Here is a 27,628-nt window from a genome sequence, read left to right as displayed (position 1 = left end):
ATATACATAATATGTATTCAAATTACATTTATTCAATTAAAAATATGAACACGGTTAAAATATGGCTAGCTGTGGAAAAAGCAATATTCCATTAAAATGTACGAGATCAGATGACAAATCAGATTTACTGATGATAAATATATAAACCTGGTTATTGTGTATTTAAAACACATTCAGTTTATATTAGTACTTATATTTGTTTCATTTAATTATGACTGACACATATGCATTAAAACTGTGTAATCCAAACTGATGGAAATTTTATATGCAATTCAAATACATAAATCTTTAATTTAGGCCTAAATATTTTTTGAGTGTACATTTGTTTTCATGTAATCAACATTTTAGACAAAGAATAGTGAAGTTTGCCAGTCGCAAGTTTCACATGAAACATTATTACTACAAGAAATGCAGTTTTATTTTGTTCATTTAAAATATGCAGTGAAATGTGATGTAAATCTTATCCAAACCTTTTGCATAGCTGCACACAAAACATCATTGCCTTTGTGATTCTGCACTTGAACCGAGCCGAGGAATTTCATCGTATATTTCTCCATCCATTCAGAACTTTTTTCTAATGAGCACAAGACAGACATATAAAGACCATATAAACAGTTATGATTTATTAAGTTATTAAAAGCCAAGTCACATTTGTTTCTATAGTGCTCATGAAATGAATACAATTTCAGCTGTAAAGCAGCTCTAAAAAGATGATAGCGTCATTATTCGGCTCACTTTAGTCCAATTTTGTTTCATTTTAATTCAATAACAGAGTTATTGTTGCACAGTTCATGAGTTATGAAGTGAACTCAGAAAGTAACTCTACAGAAGACAATCGTGTCATTATTTAAAACAGTGATCTGAATCTCCAGCTCTTACCATCTAAAGCAAGCTCTTGCTCCTTGAAGACCTCGGTGGCGTAATAAGCGGGAAAGATGCCGTGTGCTCCGGTTCTCATGTTGTAGCCTTCGTACCAGTAATCCTCGTCCTGCAGCTCCACCAGCAGAGGGTCGTTGACCTCCAGCTCCAGCTCGTCGTCATGACGAGGGACAAACCTGACAAAAACACCTCCATCAGGCCAGGACATCCTTGGTTTGGTCTCATTTTGGTCCCAGTGACTTACTACTACTAATATAATGAACAAGATACTCATCTTGTATAACTTAAAACATTAAACAAACAATTATTATTATGTTTTTAATATTAACCAGTTTGTATTTTTACTAATCACTGACACATTTGGGTTATAAAGCAGCATTACTGAGTAATTTCCCCATTTCCACCTTTTGAAAATAGTGGTTTGGTCTTTCTGACATCATATTTAAAGGAGTGACATAATTAAAAACAGTAATAATATTTGACTGCAAACATTTACTTTACATTTAATCATTTAGCAGATGCTTTTACCCAAAGTGACTTACAAATGAGGTCAATCAAAATCAACAAAAGAGCAATGATATTGTGTTATAACAAGTCTCGGTTCGCTTAATGCGGTACACGTAGCAAGTTTTTTTTGTTTTTTTAATTATATAATAAAAAGAAAATGGATAGAATAGAAAAAAAGAATATAGCAAGCTAGTGTTAGAGGCATTTTTTGCTTTTGTTAATTGTAAAAAAGTTTATTTTATTTATTTATTTTTTTAAAGAAAACAAACGTTACTTAGTAAATGAATAGAGTGCAAGTCTAAAAGGGACACTTTTTTTTTTTTTTAAAGAATAGAATTAGAATAGAGAGTGCTAGAGTTAGAGGGTCAAATAAAGATGGAAGAGATGTGTTTTTAGCCGATTCTTGAAGATGGATAAGGACTCAGCTGCTGGGATTGAGTTGGGCAGATCATTCCACCAGGAGGGAACATTTAATTTAAAATAATAAACAGAGGTATCTTTTGATCAGACGTTCCTCCATTATCTATTGAATTAAATGAATTTCTCAGCATGTGAACTTACGGGCTTTCAGGCTAATGGGGATGAAATAGTGTAGCAAATGATAAACAGCTACTCATACTTTGCAAGGCTAAATTCACACATTTAGGAATTCATATTGCTGAAACTTTAGCAGCTCGTTGCCTATTCAAATGATATGTTTGTTTTTTTGTCACAAATGGTGCCATTTCCTGAGAATGACCCAGTATCACACGTGTGTTTCAGTCTGTTTCACCTGTACACGGCTCTGTGCGTCTGTTCTCTCTCTTCTCCATTAATTATGCAGGAAAACAAGCCAAAAGATTCTGTACCTAAAAACCAAAGCAAAGAGTTTGTTTCAGCCTGTCATACAAACACTTTCACATCAGAACAGTGCATTATATCAATATACAGTGCATTCTAATTATGGTCAAATACTGATCTATTCTTACACACCAACTTCCCATCACTGTTAGTACTTTCAAATTGACATACTAATTGAAGATTTGATACAATTGCAAAATACACCTAGGGAAGCAATCTACACTGAACAAACTTAATTAAAAGCTAAAGGGTTATTAAGGGCTTTTAGGAATATACAAAACAAGCTGTTTGTAATTAATTATAAAAACTGCACAAGGGCATATGGGCTGAATCTACCAACAGTTCCATTGTTATACCAAATACAATAAACCCAAACAAAAAACGTTGTAGGATTTCTTTATTTACCTGCTTATAACAAAACACCCTTTTAGCAAATAAGTTAAGCTACTTTTTGAATGTCATGTATCTCATAGATTATTCTTAAGATTATGAGTCATCTGAATGGTGTACACGCACAAGTGATAAACACTACTCATAATAATTTTCTATAAAGTGTTTTTTTTAATATATATTATTTATGGTGCGTGTGATGTGACGCGCTCATTGGCCGACGCTTCTGTAGATACTCCAGTAGCGTAGTGTTGTCCGGTGAGGAGAAGAACGAATATTAGACGACGGAACACACTTATTATCGTGCTTTACTGGAGAATCAGTACCTGTAAAGCCCAAGAAGCAGAAAAGCTGTGAACCCAGAAAAGAGAACGTGTAATGATATGTATATATATATATATATATATATATATATATATATATACTAGTGCTGTCAATCGATTAAAAAAAAATAACTATGTGACCCTGGACCACAAAACCAGTCATAAGGGTAAATTTTTCGAAATTGAGATTTATACATTAAATAAACTTCCATTGATGTATGGTTTGTTAGGATTGGATAATATTTGGCTGAGATACAACTATTTGAAAATCTGGAATCTGAGGGTGCAAAAAAATCAAAGTATTGAGAAAATCTCCTTTAAAGTTGTCCAAATGAAGTTCTTAGCAATGCATATTACTAATCAAAATGAAGTTTTGATATATTTACGGTAGGAAATTTATAAAATATCTTCATGGAACATGATCTTTACTTAATGTCATAATGATTTTTGGCATAAAAGAAAAATCAATAATTTTATAATTGATAATTGTAATTTTTACAATGAATTTTTGGCTATTGCTACAAATATACCCTAGCGACCTAAGACTGTTTTTTTGGTCCAGGGTCACATATGTATATATGTACTATATATATATATATATATATATATATATATATATATATATATATATATATATATATATATATATATGTATGTATGTATGTTTTTGTTTTTTGGAGCATTATGATATATATGTTTATAAATATAACAACCCTAATTCTACTCAAAGATTTATACTGCTTAAAACTATTTCAACCAGTATGTTGTTTTAACCGGTATATTGCCCACCCCTTGTAATGAAGGCTGCATATGTAATGGTAATAATAATTTAATTTGGTTGATATTTTAACTGAGCTGAGTGCCTCCTAAACCAGCTCTCCAGCAAGATCATAGATCAAATGTGGTAATGATCCAGTGAGTAAATTGTTTACTTTGTAACCAATCCATCCATTTCTAGCAGAAAGCATTGTCTCCTCTTAAGTGACATTTTGCTTGTATTTCCCCTTACCTTTCTCACTTTAACACCACACTTGACCTCAGTAAGAACACAAAATCTGCTGATGTGGTTGTTGGATAGTGTGACTTGAGCAAAAAGAGTGATTTTTCACTATTTTGAGCTCATAATTTGTAATACTTTTTGTTTTGTTTTAGTAGTGTAGATTCTTTTCTCATCCAAAGCTTTTTGGGAAGGCAGTGCCCCCTTGATTCGAAACACTGCTGACATCCAGTAATCCCAGGACTACATAAACAAACTGTGACCTGATGAAAGCACGGTGAGCCATGTCACATCACGACTGCCAAAAACAACTGCAACCAGAGTACTGCTCATGTGGAACAATTATCCACACTCATCATCATTCAGTGTCAGCAAAACATGCAGAAAACCTTTTCACATGCAGAAAAGTTTTAGTATCTATAGATTTCATCGAAAGAGAAATATGTATGCAACAGTTCAAAAGTTTGGAATTATTAAAAAGTTGTAATGTTTTTGAAAGATGTCTCTTATGTTCTGCTAGGCTGCATTTATTTGATCAAAAATACAATAAAATTATGAAATAATAGTACCATTCAAAATGTTTTCTATGTGAATATATGTTAAAATGTAATTGATTGCTGTGATCAAATCTGAATTTTCAGCATCATTACTCCAGTTTCAGTGTCACATGATCCTTCAGAAATCATTCTAATATGCTGATTTACTGCTCAGTTATCAGTTACTATTGGTGCTCAAGTATTAATAATGATGCTTATCATCAATGTTGAAAATGAATAATATTTGTGTGGAAACCATGATTTTTTTTCAGGATTCTGTGATTAATTATAAAAGCTCAAAAGAACAACATTTATTCAAAATAGAAATCTTTTGTAACATCCTTCTCTTCACTCTCTGAGGCAGAAGTCTCCAAAGTCATCCTTTCTAATCATCCTACTACTTGTCCACTTGATCCTATTCCATCTCATCTTCTTCAAGCCATTTCTCCTGCAGTTGTACCTGCACTCACTCACATCATTAACACAACCCTTCACACTGGTGTTTTTCCATCAGCATTTAGACAGGCTCGTATAACCCCACTACTTAAGAAAGGTCCTTCAAGGTATCTTGGAGAGGTGAGGTGTCCAAGTCGCAACATCTAACTACTGGGGTGCCTCAGGGCTCAGTTCTTGGACCACTTCTCTTCTCTGTCTACATGGCATCACTAGGTTCTGTCATTCAGAAACATGGCTTTTCATATCACTGCTATGATGATGACACTCAACTCTACCTCTCATTCTATCCTGATGATCTGACGATAGCTGCTCGCATCTCAGCTTGTCTTACAGACATTTCTTGCTGGATGAAGGACGATCACCTTCAACTCAACCTTGCCAAGACAGAACTGCTTGTGGTTCCATAGAACCCATTACTTCATCACAATTTCACCATCCAGTTAGGCACATCAACCATAACTCCTTCAAAAACAGCCAGAAACCTTGGAGTTATGATTGATGATCAGCTGACTTTCTCAGATCACATTGCTAAAATGGTCCTGCAGATTTGCTTTATACAACATCAAGAAGATCAGGCCCTTTCTTTTGGAACATGCTTCACAACTCCTTGTTCAAGCTCTTGTTCTATCCAGGCTGTCCAGGCCAGTTCTATCAAACCTTTATGATTAATCCAGAATGCGCCAGCAAGATACATTTTTAATGAGCCGAAAATAATGCACGTCATACCTGTTTATCAGTTTGCACTAGCTACCAATAGCTGCTTGCATAAAATTCAAGGCATTAATGTTTGCCTACAAAACCACCACTGGCTCTGCACACCTTTACCTAAATTCATTACTTCAGACTTATGTGCCTCTAGAAGCTTACGTTCTGCAAGTGAACGGCGCATTAGTGTGCCATCCAAAAGAGGCACAAAATCACTTTCACTGACTTTTATATTAAATGTTCCCTCCTGGTGGAATGACCTGCCCAACTCAATCTCAGCAGCTGAGTCCTTAGCCATCTTCAAGAATCGGCTAAAAACACATCTCTTCCATCTTTATTTGACCCTCTAACTCTAGCACTCTCTAAAAAAAAAAAATAAATAAATGAACTTTTGAATAGTAGTGTATCACAGTTTCCACACAAAAAATAAATAAATAAATAAATAAATTGAGCAGCACAACTGTTTTCAACATTGATAATAATCAGAAATGATTCTTGAGCAGCAAATTAGCATATTAGAATGATTTCTGAAGGATCATGTGACACTGAAGACTGGAATAATGATGTTGAAAATTCAACTTCACAGAAATAAATTATACTTTACAATATATTCACATAGAAAGCAGTTATTTTAAATTGTAATAACATTTAACAATTTTACTGTTTTTATTGTATTTTTGATAAACACAGCCTTGGTGAGCAGAAGAGACTTCTTTCTTTTTAAAAACACACAAAAAAAGAATTCCAAACTTTTGACTTATAGTGTTCAAATGCTAAAAATATATAAAAGTGCACTCACTGGAGGAGCGTGAGCAGCCTTTCATGAAAACGTTAACAAATTTCCGAGAAAACTGCATGTCGGCCTCAGGCGTGGAGTCCTCTGACAGACACGTCGAAGCGTCCTGTTTGCTCCCGCTTTGTTTTCTTCCCCCGTCTTCATTCTCATTCTCATCCTCCTCATCCTCTTTCTCATGGGCCGACTCGTATGGAGAGGAGACACAGTTATCGTAGATGGTGACCGAGTCGCTTTCATCGCTGTATCCGCGATAACACTCTTTCAAGCTGATGAGTTCCAGCTGATCGTGCTCGTCCACGACCAGCGTATATTTGACTGAATCGTACGAAAGTCCGCTCACATCCGAGTTGCTCATGGAGGTCCGCAGCATTCCCGACGAACTCTCGCGGTGGGCATGAGCCTCGCCTGCACCGCAGTTTCTATAACACAGATCTTCCGCTCCAGTTGCTTCTTCACCGCTACTATCAGGGTCCACAGCAGCCAAAGCTTCCACACAGGAGGAATAGGAAGGCGGCTGCAGATCCTGTTCGCTGTACGGAGGGGGAGCTTCATTGTCAGAGCTGTCTACGATTGCTTGGGAAAGCGCCGGCGTTCTCTCGTGCTCCAGACCCTGAGTACAGCGTTGTATCGGCGTCAGAAAGATCTCCTCCGTTGGCTCAAGCCGGACGTCTGTGTGATAACGGATGCGCTCGCAGTGGCCCGCTTCTCTGTGCACGTCTCTGGCTCTGTATGGGGCTTGAGTGTGTTTGGAGGGGCAGCTGTTGGGCTTGTCAGTAGAGGTGCCGCAGTCTTTCATTTGAGTCCGACTCTGAGCCGGCTGGTGCTTCTCCTCGTCGCTCAGACATGTGTGTTCACGAGATGGCATACGTTCACCTGGTTGCAGGAAGATCATGCACAAAAAATTGAATTGAGAGAGCATCAATCAAGTCAATGCACACACACAAAAACACATAAATATGGCAGTGCACTTAAATTATTCTGTTAAAATTATGTTTTGACACTAGTAAAAAAGTAAAATATTTACAATACTTTTATTTCATATTAAGTATATAGTTAAAGTCTATTATTTTGCTGATAGCGCTCGAGACTTACTGATATAAAAATTATAATTAAACTTTATTTGGACTGCTACTTGTGCACAGTTCTTAATATTAAGCCTAAAATGTGTTTTAATGTCACTACTGATGAGGATTGTATGATCTTTGAATAATATCTGCCTTTAAATGCAAGATATTTGAAGTGTAGCTACCTGAAGTATACTTGCAATAGGTTTATCTTTAGCTGGACTTCAGCACTACTTACTCACAATTAAAGTGAATTTAGTATAAAATTAGTTGTTCCAATTTAGCAGACGTTTAGTATACCAGTTTAGTACACTAAAAATTACAGGGTATTTTTATTAAGTACGTACTGTAAATATGTAAATGTATTTGTAGTATACTTGAAATAAATGTATTTCAAATTCATTTTAGTATATTTATTTTGGTAACACTCTATTTTAAGGTGTCCTTGTTACACGTTACATGTACGTACTATTATAGTAACAATAAATTCGTAATTGCAAGTAACCCTAAGCCAAACCCTAAACCTAACCCTAACCATATAGTAAGTACATGTAGTTAATTAATATTTCTCTGTACTTAAATGTATAATCACACAGTAACAAGGGCACCTTAAAATAAAGTGTAACCTTTATTTTTCACTAGGGGAGATCAGTGGTAATAGTCTACTAACATGCTGACTGATAAAAAATAAAATGGCTTGGTTTGTTTTTGAAACAGACAGACCAAGATGTTAGTTATGCCTATGTGACCCATTGTTTGACTAGAGTGCACATGCAAACATGTTTTTGTAGATGACTCGACTAAACCGAATTCACATGACCACAGTTGGCAGCAAAACATGACTGGTCTTTTGTCATTGAGACAACAAAGCAAGGGAGGTTTGGCATACAGTGAGCTAGTCGACAAACTGTCAAATTCCCTACAAAATTAACAGCAAAATGCAACAACAAAAACCCACACTTTTAAAAGTACACCTTTGAGAAATGCGCTTAATCATACTGATTGTGCACTTGGAGTGTACTTCCAATCATGAAAGTATATATTTTTTTATAAACATACTTTGCAGACAATATAATATTAATAAAATACAATTTCACCCAAGTGTAGGTGTATGTTTCTTAACGCACTTAAGTACACTTTTAAAAATTGCAGTTTGTAATGTTAAACATTTTATGTAAGTATGTTTAAAATGGTTGTTTTAATAAGTTTTGATGTGCTTTAAAGAAGAACACTTATTTTGATGTGTTGACTACAGGCACATCTAAAGTACTTATATTTTATAATTTTATTGCAGTGTGTTATTGAGTTATTTTATTTGCATTTAAGGTTAATATATTTTAAATGTACTAAATTGCAACTTTATATGTAATTACGAATACATTTAAATGCATTTCATACAAGTTACATATAATAGAAATTAAGCATATTTTAGTTTATCATAAATGCTTGTCAGTACATTCAGCAGTACTTTAACCATATTTCAAATACAATAGAAATAATTATGAAATTACATATAAAGATGTACTTAAGTTGGTTTAAAATGACTAAAGTTCAGCTAATTGCAATTATTATACATTTAAACTACAATACATTTTCATTAAATTGTATATTAACATGCAATTAAGCGTCTTAACACATTACATACAGTTCATACTTAAGTATATTCCTTTAAGGTATTTTATTTTGGTAAATTTAAATATATTGTATATGTCACAATACTGAAAGCAGGCTAACTGCAAAAACATAAAATTCAGTTTATAAACACTTTAAGTAGAGAACACTGTTGTTTCTGCTGCGATGTCTTAAGCGCATACACTTAAACGAAGATCTCTATACTCACCTGTTTTAAGGGGCGGCAAGGTCTGGGAGACTTTCTGCTGCCAGCTGTACTTCTTCGCAAATGAGTTGTTGTTTAAAGTGTCCTGTTGATGAGATGCAACAGACAGGTTTTAGCATACTAATATAGAGACTCTGCAGTATACAGTATGCAAATTGTGCATAGCATATTTTTCTGTATACATGGCACTGAGTACTGATGAACTATAGGTAATATCAATCTTTTCTTTTAATCTTTCAAATTATTCAATCAGACCTAGGGGTTCTCTGAGTTTTCAGACAAACAGATGAATATGTCCGAATTTGACCTGCTGGTGGCGCTAGACGATTTCAGTCAGATAACTTATATTTGCCAGCAGGAATTTTCAGACTCTTACCAAATAAGCAAAGGCATACATATTAGACCATTGAACTCCACTGCACAAATCTTCTCAGGGTTGAAGTTATGGGCGCTACCCTAAACACTTAGTTATATTAAAGAAAAAAAAAAAAAACTTTCTGGCACACAAAATCAAGCACTCAATGAATTCACTGTGTGAGGTGCATTTAAAAGTCCAAATGACAATCCTCTCTTTCTCTGATTCTTTCTCACTCTTCATACCTCTTACAATACTTAAAATAAAGTCCACTCTTCTACTCCATTCTGACCCATATTAACATTCTCCACACAGACCATAACCTTTAAAGCATTCCTCCAACATAAAAACAGAGGTGTAAAGTAACAGATTACAGCAACTCTTGTTACGGTAATTACGTAGCTTTTCTCAGGACTTGTACTTTTTGTAGTTTTAAAAGCTGTACTTTTACCGTGCCATTTTTCCTCCAACTGTGCTCGCTAATCATCCTCAAAAAACATAACTAACAACTGACACAACAAAATAAGCAACTGGGTTTATTGTTGGCACTGTTTTGAACGCTGTCTCTTTCTGCTCGTGTTCAGCTGAGAGCGCTCGCCTCGGCTCCTCGCTCACAGCATTCATTCAAACAGATAATGACAACCAAATATCAAGCCACTGAATAACAATGACACGCTCATACTTTATTGTGCACTGGGGGCCAAAGCACTAACAAGCTCAGATATAGGACTGTGTTCTAGAAATAAGACCTTTGTGGAAAAACAAGACCAAAGTCGCTTCTAATACGCTTCCTATATTTTCAATATTTTATCTGGCAAAAGCCATTAAAGGGAATGTGAATTACAGTATAAGCTACATTTTAAATTGCATTGTGCAGTGTTACAAGTTACAACTAAATTTTTGGGAAGTAATAGGCCTAGTACTTTTAAGTATGATATGAAGAGTTTATGTGCAAAAACAGATCATGTTTTTTATTAGGTTTAATTGTTTAATTGTGTTAGTTAGCTGTATTTGTTAGTTGTTTTTACTTAATCAAAATAACCCAACTGCAGTTTGATTGAGATTAATTGGAATGCACAACAAAAAAACATGATTTTTGAAAATTGTTTATTTGTTTTTGCAAATCATATGATTCATATGTTCATATGATTTTTCAGTACTCTTTCCATCCTTGAATAAAAGTACTCTTCGATAAGCACTTTAAAGTTTGAAGTATTTAGAGACTCTCATATCAATAAAAGTTGATTAATCACCTTTTAAGTTTACAGTTGTTCTTTAAATATTATATAATTTGCCTATTTTTTGTATTTTAAGGATGTCTTTTTGAAATTGAACTTTGTCAAGTATCTTGTGCTTTAGTGGCCTGAAATTATTTCTCAGATGCTTTTTTGTGTACACACACACACACACACACACACACGTCTATATATTGAAATGCCTTTGATTTTATGCATAACATTTTAAATTATTATAAATAATATTACATACCTTATATGTACGTTTATGATTACACAAAATGGGTTTAGTGTTCTGTAATTATAATGCAGCCCAGACAGAATATTTTATAGACTGTTCTGACCGTTAATGAACAAACCCTTGGTAAATACTGTCATTCAAGTCATTTTAAGTTCTGTAGGAACATCTTTCATGACAGAAAGAGATGATACCATCCTTAAAAAAAGTGTGCTTGATAGTATTAAATGTGCACTTGTAATGTAAATCAAATTTTAAAAGTGTAAAGTTGTACTTGCAGATAATATAAGATACACTTACATTTATTATTTTAAAGAATATTATTTCCATAACGAGTACTCATTTAAAACTATATGCTAAAGTATATTTATTTTTTACAAGGTCAAAGTGAGAGAGTTATAATTAGTCATTAAAACATAAAATCCATTTACACTAGTTGTAAAATTGAGTGCTGTATGCACTATTTAAACATAACATAACAATAATTAGTTTTGCACTGTCAATTTTTGTCAATGTTTTAGGATGCACTGCTTCTCTTGCCTCATCAGAGAAAATGCACCAGGTGTGTATCTATAGTCATATTTTAATCTGTTTATTACCTGAGTCCGTGGCACCTGTGGGAATAAGTTGAGAGTGGTGGGTCTTTTTGGACGGTAGGTATCCATGCTGACAGGAACGGCAGAGTCCATTGATGCTTTGCCGTCGTGTCGACAAGCCACTCTTTGGCTCCTGTGGGCAGCATCAGTAAGATGTGAAGGATGTGTCTCTGCCTGGATCTGACCCGCTGCGCCTGCCTCCACCTCGTCCAGGCTGCTATTGGGTGCCTGGATCACATGATCCTGCAGGGATTGCAAAGATCGGCTGTCAGTCAGAGAAGAGAGTGAATGAGAAAATAAGAGAGGGGAGATGAGGGCCACTGACCGGACCATTAGAGCAAGCAATGACATCAGACTTTGGCATTTTCAGCACCGGCGAAGCCAAGAGAACAAGAGACGGGGAGGGCTTTGGTACAAAGACTATTCATACGGGTGTTTACTCACTGCATTACAATGAGACTCATTAACACGAACAGCTCGGCCTGCTCTCAGCTGCGGCTCTGTTTGCGGTAAACTTTTGCCAGATTTTGAGATTTTTGATTTCTGTTGTATTTTGTATTTTGGTGTAATTGACCAATAATTTGCATCAGTTCAGTGGGCTGGGAAACATAACTTGCCACAAATGTAATGAAGCTCATAAGCTGGCTGCTGAAAATTCAGCTTTGCATCACAGGAATAAATAACATTTTAAAGTATGTTCACATAGAAAACAGCTATTTTAAATTGTAATAATATTTCACAACATTACTGTTTTCACTGTATTTTTAGTTTAAAAAAATGCAGCCTTGATGAGCCAAAGTGACTTCTTTGAAAAATATTAAAATCTTTCTGAAACCAAACTTTGGAGATATAGTTGGAAAAACAAACAATCTATGACAGAACATACCACAAACACACCTACGAGCCAACAGCATTTCCACTCTAGAATAATAATAATAAGAAGAAGAAGTGTAACTCACTCCATGCCAATAAGTATTAGATTATTTTATTTTAAAAGTAATGCAGTAACATATTGTGTTACTATTTAAGGCTAAATCAACAAAGATGCATTGCATGCCGGTGTGATTTAATAACCACCCACTCGATTGCTGAATGCCCCTTTTTATTTATTTATTTTTTTTTATTTTTTTTAAATTGGTCTGTAATGCACCACACAGTTTTTGTGGACTCTGCTATTTTATTCATGGTCCTACAATCCATATTCACTTAATTCATTATTTGTTTCCTGACCATAATCTTTTCTGCTTGAAATGTTTTGTTGACTGTCTTTTTTATTGTATATGCTGAACAATTAACATTTAAACCATAACTAAATATTACTAACAGGACATTGTTGACTGTCTGATTAGACCATTTCAACTAGATGCTGTTCATGAATGTGACTCACAGTCACTCACTAGCGCCACCTAAAGGTGTAATGATGTAGTGCACAGGAAGGTCACTTCCTGAACAGAGAAATCAGTAATAAATAATGATAATTATTAATAAAAGAAAAACACACAATTAGAAGAAACTAGTCAAATTTAGAACAAAAGTACAGAAAAGTGGGATGGACTGTAACTGGCAGTGTCTGTTCGATGATGCTCTACAATATTTCACATGTTATGCAAGATCTTTTGTCACCTTGATGTCAGAGTCATTGCGTCTGGACCTCAGTGCAAATTCATCCTTGATTTCTGTGATTTCAGACAGGTCCTCATCTTCAAATCCATCCAAACCTATGTCATGGGTCAACCTGTAAGAACCACAGCAGTTATTGATCAAGGGGGCGCTAAAGGGCTGTTTGTTTCTTTGTTTTTAAATGTACTGCACAATATACCGTTGTGAAAAAGAAGTGTGCTTAGCTGCATTGAATGTGCACTTGTAGTGTACTTCAAATAAAAAAAAAAGTTTATTTTACAAAAACTGTACTAGCAGATAATATAATGTTCATGAAATAAGAGGCCACTTAAGTGACGTAAAGACAGACACTTTCATGACTGTTTCTTAACACACTTAAGTACACTTTTAAAAAGTGACATTTGTAACAATGTTCAATTAAACATTTTACTTTAAAGTTAATTTTAAATCATTGTGTTTAAATAATCTTAAAGTACACTTATTTTGATGTGTTGAGTAACATACTAAAGCACATGTAAAGAACTTGATTATTATTTTAACTGTAGTGTTATCAGTATTACATTTAAAGTTAATAGGCTATATTTTAAAAGTACTGAATTGCACCTTCATCATTACAAATTATAAAAATATTTAAATAGCCTACATGACATCCAAGTTTCAGTAGAAATGACATTAAATTATATTTTAGCTCATCATAAATGCTTGTCAGTACATTCAGCAGTACTTTAATCATATTTCAAAGACAACAGAAGCAATTATGAAATTACATATAAATTTGTACTTAAGTCCTACTTAAGTGGATCAAAAATCACTCTTAATTTACTTTGATGTTATTTAAATTTAAACTATAATAAATGTTCATTCAATTGCAATTAAATGCCCAAAAACATGACATGCAGTTCACACTTGAGTGTTAATTTAAAATATACTGCTTCCATAAAAAGTACTTATTTTATGTATGTATGCTATACGTATTGAATGTAATTCTTGTATACAGGCTCTGTATTAAGCAGTACATAAAGTAGGCTCCTGATTCTGCATGAAAAATGTTTCAGTTGCTGCATGTAAAATGTCTGTTTATTTGGCAAATAGAAAGCAAACGCTGTATGAGCGGCACAACGGGGACTTTTGCCAATGTAATATTTCAGTTTTTCTTCTTCTTCTTCTTTTTTTTTTTTTTAAATGTGCAAAGCTATTACAAATCAGTTTTTTGCTTTTTCATTATAAGGTTTGGATTGTATATTGATGTGCAAAAAAATATTCAAAGCATTTTAGCGTAAGGATGAGACGACAAAATGTGAAAAAAACTAATATGGTGAATTCTTTTTTTTTTTTTTATTATCTGAATGCATTCATGGCAGGAAGCAGTGACTTGGCAAACGTCACAGGTCACCTGACATTGTCACCATGATGGATGTAGTTTGTCCGCATTGTATTTATACTCCACACATGCATGCTTATTTTAGTAACAGCTCTCATCAAAGACGACATCTACATGATTTCAGAACAGCTTGTGTCTCTATGTGGCATGAAAGAGCTCATGGTGTGCAACATGCACATTCTCAGCCCCTTTCAAAATAAAAGTCTTTTGTCACGGCATCGGTCTGACATTGCAATTAATAGAATCTGTATTATAACATGCACTATTTAAAAAGACAACAGGTGAAGACAGAATTGTGCCCATACAGATTTATATTAATGTCAATATATGAACAAACAACAGGCAAAGGACAAGAATTCCATTGCAATACTGAAAATAATATTGCATACAAATTATTAAAAGATCCTTGGCATAACAGTGTGTTGCTATGCAACAAAAATAATGATCTGCTATGGATGCTGCATCTGCTGCTCATCAAAACTCATGCACTAGAACAGAAACATTTTATATATTCTACCACTAAAAACACAAGCTTAAAGAGAAAATAAGCTCATACCATTTCTCCCATTGCTCCTCTGTCCATTCCTCTTTGCCATCACCATCGGAGTCCATTCTGTGAGCAGTGCAGCATGGGATTGTGTTGACATCTAGTCAAAGCTCAGCGCCTGCCATCCGAGCCGCTTTATCTGAAGTCAGTTTAGACTGATTTCAAATGACAACAGCACATGTGGCTCCAGCATCTTCATATGTGGTGTAGAATAATGAGGTCTTGATGAATGCTGCATTTTTCTCACTGTATCTCTCTGCCCTTGCTCATGTGTTTACCTGCATCTTCGCTGGGCGATCTACAACCGGATCACAGAAAAATTCAAGCAGAAATGGCAAAATAAAAGCTTTGCAGTGTCAGAGCTGAGAAAGATGCTGCATGACAGTATCCTTCTGCTGATACATAATAATAATCATGCAGTCCATCCAATAGCAGTCGTGTGTTTTACAACATCACCCCTCCTCTCTGCTTCTTGTCTCCAATGTCGCCCATCCCCCATCTCTCTCTCTCTCTCTGTGTGTGTGTGTGTGTGTGTGTGTGAGAGAGAGAGAGAGAGATGAGGTGTTATATTGTATATGTGTGGGTGCAACCAATTCATAACCACTCTTCAAGGCCAAATAGTAACACACTGTGGAGAGAAACCGAAAGAACATTTAAACTATTTGGAAATAATAAAAAAGTAAACAATATGACACTATACATTATTAAAAATAAAGGTTCCATAGAACAACCATTTCGGAACCATTCTGTGATCAGAATAGTTCACCTGCATTAAAAAAAGTTGAAAATGTGCTCACCTTCAGGCCGTCCCAGATGTAGATGAGTTTGTTTCTTCATCAGATTTGGAGAAATGTAGCATTGCATCACTTGTTCACCAGTGGATCCTCTGTGGTGAATGGGTGCCGTCAGAATGAGAGTCCAAACACTGATAAAAACATCACAATAATCCACACCACTCCAGTCCATCAATTTCTGTCACTTCTGGACAAAATATGAGTCCATAATCCATAACAACACTTCATCCAGTGAAAAAGTGCATCCTCTGTTGTCACATTAAAATCCACACACATATTTGTTTTGAACTGTTTTTGCTCATACACTTTGCTTGACTTGTGCATATTTCTGTTCTGATTCAGGTAAGATTACTTTTTCACTAGTGAAAGAAATATTATGAATTATGGAGATGTTATTTAGCCGGAAACAATGGTTTAAAATGAAAATGTCTTAAAGTTGGATGTTTCTTACAAACACACAGCTTTTGTCTTCTCAAGACATTAACTGATGGACTGGAGTGGTGTGGATTATTGTGATGTTTTTATCAGCTGTTTGGACTCATTCTGACGGCACCCATTCACTGCAGAGCATCCATTGCTGAGCAAGTGATGTAATGCTACATTTCTCCAAATCTGATGAAGAAACAAACTCATCTACATCTTGGACGGCCTGACCCCTGATGTACAGTGCACGCGTAAGCAGCGCGTGTTTTTTTCGGCGCCCATGTTAACAGATTAGAGCATTCACACCGCACGCAGAGGCGGCGCGGCGGCGCGGCAGCGCGTAGGAGCAGAGCAGAAGCGGCAGTGTCGCGATAGTTTCGGCGCCGAGTCTATTTTTGCTGCGCCGCTTACGCTGAATTAAAGCCACAGTGCATTTTTCTTGATCAAAATTGACCTGATTAACATGAAAAAATGACACATTTCACGTAAAATCATGTGAGGTGTTTCTTGTTTCACAATCACGGGGTAAAAGGCACACTGTATTAATAAATACTTTAGCCAAAAAAAAAAAAAAAAAAAAAAATGATACTAATGTTAATACTTGTTCAAATCAATCACTTTAGCAAAGTTAGGCTATTTTCTGCTTATTTTGATAAATAATGTTCAATAATGTCATTAAAATGTTAATATAAAAATATATTTTAAAATACACAAACAAAATAAAAAGTAAAGATTCTGAAAGCATTGAAGGAGATCCCATAATAAGTTAATATAGATTTACAGTAGTAACAACAAATTTTATTTTAATATGATTAATATCATGTTTTTAAATATGATGGCTTCATTATAAACATCGTGATTATCTCTAAGGTGGACACCCAACATAATAGGCTATATGATACCATATGAACCATGTCATGTCATGTCATGTCATGTCATCTATTAATTATCATGTTAATTATTGTGCCTTTCGCCCCAACAGCAGGGGCGCTTTTTACCCCAAATACCATACTTTTACATATTCTTCTAGTTATTGAAAAACTGTTGCTTTAATTATCTTCAACCAAACTGGTAATCATTAAGAAGACCTTTGTCTCAAAATATATTCAATAATTTTAGCGATTCTCATTTTCTACTTAAATCTACATTAAAAAAAACAACAAAAAAAACAAAAAAAACATCAAATATTAGATTTAGCATAGAATCAACTACACGAAAACACATCACTGCCAGGAGTTATTGCCCACTTCAAAGGCCTGTTTAAATTATTAAAACTAGAGGCATTTATTAACTTTAAGATTACTTTTTATCATGTAAACTATATGTACAGCATGTTATACACGTGACAGAGGGGAACACGGCACTGTATGGAGTCAATTTAATGCCGAATATATATGCAAAAGAAAATAAAGTTTTGCAAAAGAAAATAAAGTTTTGCAAAGAAAAATAAAGAATTGCAAAAGAAAATAAGTTTTGCAAAGAAAAATAAAGAATTGCAAAAGAAAATGAGTTTTGCAAAGAAAAATAAAGAATTGCAAAAGAAAAATAAAGAATTGCAAAATAGATAAATGAAACAGAGCAAAAGCAATGATTTTGCAATACATATTTTCCATGGCCATATCTACTCATTTATTTGCAATGCAGCTTTTATTTTGCGTTTCAGTCAAGTTTGAGCTTGCGATACCGTTTTCCCTTTGCGCTTCACGTTTCTGCGCGTCTCACTTTGTGGCGCTGTTTTGACATGGGGGTGGAGTCAGGGGACGGGGGCGTGTCTAACAGGCCTGGGCATGCCTCCCTGGAAGTGACGTCATCGGCCCGAGACGCAGATCACAGCTGATCCAGGCACCTTCACTGAGCAGAGGCATGCGGGCGGATCGTTTCCTTTTATTCACTAGCTTTAAAACATGCATGTTTTCATTTTATTAACAAATGTATGTGTGTATTAGCAGCGTTTGCTCAAGTTAAAGAAGTTGTTAATATGAACATCTGTTTATTTCTCTCAATGTGTGCACACTTTTATAGCATTAAAATGTGTATCGTTTCATCTGGTTAACTAAATGTGCATTAATAGTGCTTGTTTAAAATCTCTTAACCTGTGCACAGCGCTCTTTGTTTACATTAGTTCAGAGTTACTGCTAGTTTTAATGTAAAACTTCACAAACTATACATCATTAAAAAGGTCTAAGACTCAAGCTTCATATCCATCTCGACTTCGTTTTTCATTTACATAACTCCTGGCATAAATGAAGAAATGACTGGCACTGGAAGTTAAAAAAAAAAAATGAAGCTTGAGTCTTTTTGGTTTAAATTTCTCGTGGCCACGAGATATTAATGGGTAAACAAACCAGCGTGACCATAGCAACCTGGGATTATCAGAGATGTATTTATTAATATTTTATTTTTAATTAAGAAATTATACAAAAAAAAAAATACATTATTAAATTATTATATTAACACCACCACGGGGTAATTTTACCCATGGCTGTTTTTCAAATAGGCTACATAATATATTTTCAATTAAAAATATCCAAGTCTTACAGTCATTGACTTTTACTAAAATTGTGTTATTTACAATCCCCTGAAACGCAAAATAAAAGCTGCATTGCAAATAAATTAGTAGATATGGCCATGGAAAATTTGTATTGCAAAATCATTGCTTTTGCTCTGTTTTATTTATCCATTTTGCAATTCTTTATTTTTATTTGCAAAACTTATTTTCTTTTTGCAAAACTTTATTTTCTTTTGCATATATATGCGGCATTCAATTGACTCCATACAGTCCCTCCTGCCTTTTTTCAAAATTACATCAGCACAAAACTACATCAGTCCTTTAGTTTGGGTGAATTCTGTGTTTTGAAGGCAAAAAAGAAAAAAAGAAAAATAAATTTATGAAAAACGTACCGGTCTGCAGGGGTGTCTTCTCTTGGGCTTATTTTGTACGGATGGCAGCTGTCGAAAAACACACCATTAAGTTATTAAAACACAATTTGAGCTTTACATCACATCCCTCAGCTACAGCCGCGGTTTCACTCCATACACAAGAGCTCTGAGCGATTCCCACAGTGTCGGCTCTTTAAATAGTCACAGTTCCCTAAAACATCTGTGAAACAATCCAAACACTGGTCTAAAAACAGCTTCTGGCTGCTTCAAAGCTACTGTGCTCCATTAAAGTGCAGAAAAGAACAAGAAAAACACACACCTTTACCTTCATTTACTCCAAATACAGAACAGATCTAGGTGACACACTGCAGTCTCTCCACAGAGATCCATGACTGCTTTAGCTACAGCGTATCCACACTAAACTCTTTAATTACACTGAATGTGAGCGTGCATGTGGACAAACATGGCGTTTCTATGAGAAATGGGGAAGAGAGAATAGGAGGAGCTTTCTCGTCTCGTCAGAGCAGGTGGTCAGTTTCTGACACGCACACAACTCAACTGAATTACCTGTGCTTTCTGAGAATGCGTACAAAGAGGTAAATGATAATGGACTACTTCATATTGACAGAAAATAGTTCACAATTGTAGGCGACATGAAGAAATGTATATTATAAAAGAAGAAATGTGTGGTAATAACACTCATAGTAATAATTGTACTGAAGTGCACTTGTATGCACTCTCTCTCTATATGTGTGTGTGTGTGTGTGTGTGTGTGTGTGTGTAAACCTAAACTTGAAAATAATATATTAATGAAAAAAAGGCCAATTAAGGGTGTTTTCACATATAGTTCGTTTTAAGAGAACCAAACCCAGTTCACTTAAAGTGAACCAGAAAGGGAACCAGCTGTAAGTGACCTCAGTCCTTTTGGTGTTCACAATGTAGTGGACTCAAAAGTTATTTTTTTGTTCACACCACAACTTTATAAGAACTCAGAGCCCAGCTTTCTTTGCAGCAGTGGATTTTGGGTATTAAAATGGCATCTTCACATGTTGTCATCACATGGATGTGGCGCATTTTGAGGCAAATGACAAACAGAGAAGGAGTCAGACAAAGCAGAACTAAAGGAATGCATCTGAAAAAACAGAAAAGGAAGAGGATAGCAACTAAAAAGAAATTTTTCTTCCAACACTATCAACAACTGCTGCTGCTTGCCACACTTCCACCTTCGACAACATTTGTGGGGCAAGCACAAGCGCTTGCACCCAAAATTTCATCCAAATCTTCGTAGAAGGGACAGGAATCCTTTATTTCCGCAGACTCTCCACTTCGGCGGATTTTGTCCCAGATGGCAAGCCTACAGGTACACATGTCGAAACGAAATGCGAAGCAGGCTGGGATCTCATTGCTTTCGCATATCATGAAGATATTGAACCACAAACGGACCTCCGGAGGTGGTCTGAGTACGGTTCGCTTTTGGGTCCTTTTAGGGGGGCCTGAGATCACATGGTTTGTTCACACGCTGAACCGCTCTGAGAGCTTTTGAAAGGGTTAAACGAACTAGGTGTGAAAACACCCTAAGTGACTCAAAGAGAGACACTTTCATGACTGTTTCTTAACACACTTAAGTATTCTAGTGTTGATTAACATACTAAAGCACATGTGAAGTCCTTTTTTTCCCAAGTTTTTTTTAACTGTAGTCTTATTCAATGAACCCTTTTCACAAGACTGTGATGACACATTTCAATGGTCATCAGCATCATAAATCCTTGAGTTTTTAATTTTTTTAAATGTGTGTACATTGTATTGTATCATCTTTGTATCAAATTACAAAAAACTAGTTAACGCTAATGCGAGGGTGTTTCTAATGCAACGTCTATGGGAGGGATGGTAAATTTGAGATCACTCTCTCTTCTGATTGCCGATACCAGTCTCTCTCATTTTTTTTTTTAAAGTTGTGAAAACACTTTCAACTATGACGACTTCCGCTGCTGAGAAACCCAGAAATGTGAAAAAGGTCTATATTACATCTTATGTGTCATATTTTAAATTTACTAAATTGCAAATTCATTACAAATGTGTAGTTAAAGTTTCAACTGAAATTACTTTAAAAAAAATTTTAATTTAAGTTTAGCATAAATGCTTTTCAGCACTTTTGGCAGTGTAATCAAATTGACAAATAATGAAATTACAAATCAAGATGTACTTAAGTCCTACTTAAGTGGGTAAAAGGCACTTTAAAGTTCAGCTTAAATTATAATATATTTGTGTTTAATTGCAATTAACATGCAATAATAAAGTGTCTGTAAACATTCGTCTGTTAACAAGTACTAATTGTGAACTGAATGTAAGTATATCGTTTTAACAATTCTGCAGTAAGTATGCTTTTTAAAAGTACGCTAAAGTTTTTCAAAGGGTCAAGATTGCTTCTTGAGAAAAATAAAAATTGTTTAACCCCTTCTTTATCCTCAGTTTACTCCTAGTTTCTTTAAATTTACATTGCACTTACATTTCTCTTGGTTTTACCTACAAAATTATCTAATGCACTATACTGCTGGTACTGTAGTTTACACCAGCTGTTTGAAGACTCTACATTTTAATTTTATACATTATTATACACAGCATTATTTCTATATGAAGTGATTTAGTCAGTACTATTACAGCACAGGGTTTGTTTGAGTGCTGTGGTGTAACCTGTAACTAAGGAAACAATGCAAAGCGCAACGTGACTAATACACCACCAAATCCTTCATAAAAACTCTGACCGATTTAATAGCAAACAAATATAGTCTCTAACAGCAACTATACTTCATTAATACCCATAACATGCCTAGCACATCTGAATCATGAGGAAACATAACTTGGAAAACAGTGACCAGGTACTTTAAAATTTAAATGACATCAGAAACCAACTGGATCTTAAAAAGTTGTCTTTACATGATCTCCAACAATTGGATGGAGATGAAATGAAAGGGTTTGGTGAAAGACCCTTGTGCAAAAAAAGTGCACTTAACTGTACTGAATGTGCACTTGTAGTGTACTTCACATCTTAAAAATATCTTTTTAAAAACCGTACTTGAAGATCATATAATATTAATGAAATAAAAGGCCACTTAAGTGACTTAAAGAGAGACACTTTCGTAACAGTTTCTTTACACACCCAAGTACACTTTTAAAAAGTGCACTTTGTAATAATGTAAAATTAAAATATTTACTTTAAAGTACATTTTAAATCTTTTAATAATCTGTTGTCATTTATTTCGATGTGTTGATACAATTTATAATTTTAAACGTATTACATGATAGAAATGACATTAAGAAACATCATCTCCGTGAACGAGCTCCTGCAGAATTCTTTTGATTTTTATTTCTGTGGGTATGGGACTACTTTAAAATAAATAAAGTATTTTAAATAATGAAAAAATACATTTACCTAACCTTTTTCACTAACCTCACCAACTGCGTGGATCATGTTTACAAAATAATTCCTGTGTCCCTCTCCTGTACACTCTTAAAAAAGCTGCATGTTTATAAGAAACAAATCCATCAAGACGTTTTTAACTTTAAACCAATGCTTCCGGCTAAATTACATGTCCATAATGCTTTCATCTGTGAAAAAAGTGGTCTGGTCTGAATCAGGAGAGAAATCTGCACACATCAAGCACCGCTTACAATCCTGAATGATAAAATAGGGAGACTTGTAAATGACTGATGGTCTATTACATTGGTATTTTAAAATAGTATATGTTGGTGTTTTGGAGTTAGTTAGCATTGTGGTGAAGTGTCAAGCATATGGATAGGTTGAGGAATTCAAGTTCTTAAAAAAAACCTGCTCATGTTTGAATGTTTAAAATTGTTCATTTTTGAATCATGTTGAGCCAAAGAGTGTCTTTGAACCTTGATTAAAAAGTTGATATGGTTCACAGTTTAAATCTTGTATCACTTGAAGTCACCATATCAAAACCCTGCATTCAAATCTCAAGTTGCAGGATTTTAGTCAAGTTAAGCCAAACCAAGATTTGAATTTTGGTTTATATGGAATAGGTTATATAATAATAACAAGTAATGAGAACTAAAGTGTTCACAGAAACATTTCTAAAAGATAAATGGCAGGTAAAACACTTTGCAGTGTCTCTTTAAGAATAATAAAAATGTCACAAATAACCTTGGTATACATTTTTTAAGCTTATGTACACCTTTCATAAACCAACACTTGTATGTTTGACACCTTTTAGGAAAATTAAGTTCAGTCAGAAGAAAGAATATCAATTACAATGTAAAACAGTGATATAACAACATACAGTATATAATATTTTGCTAAAATATGATTGCACATAAAGCAATTAGTGAATAAACTTCATTAGCATCAAGAACTAAGTTCAACAACAGTTAAAAGATGTAAATAAAATAGATTTAAAAACAACGGTTCCCAACACAGGGCTTGAAAATAATGCAGTTACGTCTGTAATTCAAAACACTTCGCTCTCAACAAAAGAAAAGTGTTAAAAGTGCAGAAAATGAAGTGCAATAAATACAGTAAAAGAACTCAAATTCAAAATCAGCGATGCTCCAAATGTACAGCCATGAAGGACACACAAAATTTGTAAAAACTGAAGGAGGTTGGTGACAGGTGGGATGGTGACAGAACCCCCGTCACATTCTGGAGTTTAAGGTCCTGATGTTTTCTAAAACAACATAAATATTCAGAAATATTAGTTAGCATGAAAATACATTCTTGAATTTCATAATCAGTCAGTGTATTATAACTGTCAGTAATGTAAACTCACATCCTGGACCTCTCCGATTCATCAAAATCATACCTGATAAAGACTGAGATGTCAGTGAGAAAGAAATAATAAAAAATCAGTATATGCAGATGTCCTGTAGCAGGTTTAAATCAGTTTCATCATTGAAAAAGTTGGTGTCATGACAAAATAAAACCTTTTCTGTAATCTTTCATCAGTGAGAGAGAATCTAATGCAATACTCACAGTTTGGTCCCAGCCTCTCCATGCTGTCCCATCTCACAGCTTTCACTGAATTTGTATTTCTTGACCCTTTAGATTTTGGCCTTTTCTCTTTCTTCTTCATTTTCTTGTTCTTGCTTTCTTGAAGATCAAGCTGCAGTTTGTTGGGCAGTATTTTCTTCTTACCCTGCGGTCTCACAATTTCCTCCTCACACTTTTCTGTCTGTTCTAAACAAATATTACATGAAAATAAACATTTAGGCAACAATCCTGTCTGTTTGTTGTGTATAATCCAAAGTAACATTTGTCATGTCATTGGTGTCAACCCAAAATAACTTTTCTTAAAGGATAAAATGTTCAAGTGACCGGCGCTTGAGAAACACCTGAGTTCTGCAGTACTGTCAAGGTAGATCACAAACATATATTGGAACGTTCAGGCATGTTCAAGATGTTTACGATGTTTACATCTTGACAAAATGAAGTCACTCTGCCTGTCTCTGTTGCCTCAAATAAGGCTGGGCGGTATATCGAGTTTGTATGATATATATATATATTTTTTGTATTAATTAATTTATTTTATCGCTGAAAATAGCGTCATTTATCGTACCGGAGCGAATGCGTTTTTCACTCGGACCGACAGATAATCGTTTTTCTTTTTTCTATCGTGTGTGAAAGATGTTTTCAAACAACGACTGTTTTGACTAAAATAGACTGTATCTGCGTAGCACTTCACCAACAAAAGCTGCTCTGTCTGCTTCCAGCCGGTGATGCCATAAATTACCAGAATAAACACAAGCAAATCCAATTCACTGAGAGACACAGAGAGAGACACAGAGAAACAGAGAGATGATGATGATGATGGTTTGCTCCGAAAGCTTTATCGTCTTAATCAAATGAGTTCACAAAGTTTTTAACGTTACGTCTGAACAGAGAAAGAAAGGTCACTCGGAGGAAAGCCATCGTTTCGTTTATCGACTCACCTGTTTTCACGATGTTTTTGGTTATTCTCTCACTTCATCTTCCCAATTCAAAACGCATAACGTCCATCAAACGCTTCGAAACCAGATTCATTTATTCAGATCCGTGTCTCTCAAGAATGATGCCGCATGGTTTTTTTCTCGTGGGTTTTCTCGGAGGTTGGTGAAGCAGCTTTTGGTGCATTACTGCGACCAGCTGGACTGGAGCCGCTGCTGCTGCTGTCAGGAGCCCGGGGCCCTCTGCTGGAGGAAAGAGAACCTGATGCAGACCATCTCCGTGAACGAGCTCCTGCAGAATTCTTTTGATTTTTATTTCTGTGGGTATGGGACTACTTTTTTGTACATCAAAGTATTTTAAATAATGGACAAATACATTTAACTCATCTGTTTCTCTAACTTCAACTGCATGTACAGTTCCTCTTGAGCATGCAAAATAACTCCTGTGTCTATCTCCTGTGCGCTCTTAACAATAACCCCTGATGTACACTGCACGCATCTGCGGCGCGTTACGGCTCCGACGCGGCTACCGGAGCTGATCGCGGCCACTCTAGTCAATGCTTGTGTTTACACCAGACGCGCCGCGGCACGTTTCAAAAGCGTCCCAGAAGCGGCTCTCCGCGCCGCTTCGCTAAATATAGGCGTCTAGTCTATTTTTGACGCACGCGGCGTCTAAACCGCACAGCAAATGCAAAATAAAAGTCAAAAAATCCTATCAATTTCAAAATAAACACCCTGTGCAGACTCCCGATCATATTTCACATCACTATATCCTTGCTAGGAGGTCAGAAATGGATGATTTTCATCCTCAAAGTTGAAAAACACACATTGTTATGACACCGATAATCCTTTTTTACAAGGATAATTCCAAAAATTATCAATTAAACTGGCAAACACGTGGTCACGCGAACCCTGCCGCTTCGCTTCTGAAATGCTCCTGGTGTGAGTTTGCACCGCGTGGAGGACGGAACAAAACTTTGCCGGAGCTGTAATGCGCCGCAGATGCGTGCAGTGTACATCAGGGGTCAAGGTTCTTTATTTGCATATGGTTCCATGAAGAACCTGTAAGATTCATGGAACATTTGGTCAAAAGGTTCTTTATAGTGGAAGAGAGTTCTTCAGATTAAAATGTTCTTAACGTAAAAACAAGTGAAGAATCATTGTGGGTTCTTCAAAGAACCTTGTTTTCTCTCTTAAAGAACCTTTTATGCAATGTAAAGTTTCCATTGTTGTTAAAGATCCTTCATGGAACCATCAATGCTAATAAACAACCGTTATTTTTAAGAGTGTAAGGGGGGAGGTTATTTTAAAGAAATAGTTCACCAAAAATTAAAATTTGCTGAAAAATGCCTCACCCTCACACCGCACGCATAAGCAGAGCAGAGGCAGCGCAGAAGCGGCGCGTATGCAGAGCGTGAGTAGCGCGCGCCCATTGTGCTTTCACACTGGCAGCGTTTATCGCGCGCAGCTGAACCGCGGCTTGTGTACTGCAAATACAGATGAGTATCGTTCATTCGGTCACGCTTTTCAGGTGTTCTACTACAGCTGCCTGTCATGTGCTTTGATGTGGGCAGTGCTATGGAGTCAATTTAATGCCGAATATATATGCAAAAGAAAATAAAGTTTTGCAAAAGAAAATTTAATTTACACACGCAATTGTACTGCAGATAACATTCTGGTACAACCGCTACATATCTCGGACCATTTCTTCATTACATTTACACTACACTTTGCTACCCGTGTGCCACCAACCCCCCTACCGGTTACTTTTAGACGAAACCTGCGCTCCCTTTCTCCTTCCCATCTTTCCTCTGTAGTATCCTCCTCTCTTCCCTCACCTACCCATTTCTCATCTCTGGATGTAAACGCAGCTACTGAAACTTTATGCTCTACCTTAACTTCTTGTCTAGACGACATTTGTCCTCTCTCCTCTAGGTCAGCACGGACTGCCCCTTCTAACCCCTGGTTATCTGATGTTCTTCGTGAACATCGGACTAAACTCAGAGCGGCAGAGAAAATGGCACAAATCAAACAACCCGTCGGACCTGAGTAGGTATCAGTCTCTGCTCTCATCTTTCTCTGCTGATGTCCACACTGCCAAATCCTCACATTTCCACAACAAGATCAACAGCGCTCCAGACATGCGTAATCTCTTCAGAACATTTAATTCTCTCCTCTGTCCCCTCCACCACCTCCCACCACTTCTATTACAGCTGATGACTTTGCTACTTTTTACAGACAAAACTAGATCGATCAGTGATCAGTTCTCACCTCCACGCACACAGGACCCCC

At 35.6% G+C, this 27,628-nt stretch overlaps 1 protein-coding gene and 1 long non-coding RNA gene across 7 annotated transcripts in view; both read right to left on the bottom strand.

Annotated features, from left to right (window-relative positions):
- Positions 1 to 19,868, bottom strand: part of mapk8ip1b (mitogen-activated protein kinase 8 interacting protein 1b) — a 28,749-nt gene extending 8,881 nt beyond the window's left edge. The window contains exons 1-11 of one of the 4 annotated variants that reach the window (XM_058782161.1): positions 19,725 to 19,868; positions 19,421 to 19,468; positions 16,100 to 16,227; positions 15,312 to 15,930; positions 13,378 to 13,489; positions 11,758 to 11,997; positions 9,334 to 9,415; positions 6,433 to 7,302; positions 2,159 to 2,234; positions 880 to 1,055; positions 471 to 574 (exon numbers count right to left, since the gene is read on the bottom strand). In XM_058782161.1, coding sequence (XP_058638144.1) covers positions 471 to 574; positions 880 to 1,055; positions 2,159 to 2,234; positions 6,433 to 7,302; positions 9,334 to 9,415; positions 11,758 to 11,997; positions 13,378 to 13,489; positions 15,312 to 15,367 — 1,716 coding nt within the window. In that variant the 5' untranslated portion in view covers positions 15,368 to 15,930; positions 16,100 to 16,227; positions 19,421 to 19,468; positions 19,725 to 19,868. Of the gene's footprint in view, positions 1 to 470; positions 575 to 879; positions 1,056 to 2,158; positions 2,235 to 6,432; positions 7,303 to 9,333; positions 9,416 to 11,757; positions 11,998 to 13,377; positions 13,490 to 15,311; positions 15,931 to 16,099; positions 16,228 to 19,420; positions 19,469 to 19,718 lie in introns of all 4 variants that reach the window. The other 3 variants (XM_058782159.1, XM_058782160.1, XM_058782162.1) reach the window with 3 other exon arrangements.
- A 3,398-nt stretch (positions 19,869 to 23,266) lies between these two features.
- LOC131544134 (uncharacterized) lies at positions 23,267 to 26,885 on the bottom strand. Of its 3 annotated transcripts, none has more exons than XR_009272046.1 (5): positions 26,692 to 26,885; positions 25,343 to 25,628; positions 24,387 to 24,590; positions 24,184 to 24,226; positions 23,267 to 24,081 (listed from the first exon to the last, which is right to left on the bottom strand). It is a non-coding gene; the product is annotated as an uncharacterized LOC131544134 (long non-coding RNA). The 3 variants fall into 3 exon arrangements; XR_009272048.1 differs by having other exon boundaries at positions 25,343 to 25,582; positions 26,692 to 26,883; XR_009272047.1 differs by having other exon boundaries at positions 25,343 to 25,579; positions 26,692 to 26,881.
- Between the last annotated feature and the right edge of the window lie 743 nt (positions 26,886 to 27,628).

Source organism: Onychostoma macrolepis, chromosome 07, assembly GCF_012432095.1.
Source record: "Onychostoma macrolepis isolate SWU-2019 chromosome 07, ASM1243209v1, whole genome shotgun sequence".
In the NCBI taxonomy this organism is placed as follows: Eukaryota; Metazoa; Chordata; class Actinopteri; order Cypriniformes; family Cyprinidae; genus Onychostoma; species Onychostoma macrolepis.
Note: the sequence above shows the minus strand (reverse complement) of the source record. Positions and strands in the feature narration are given on the sequence as shown.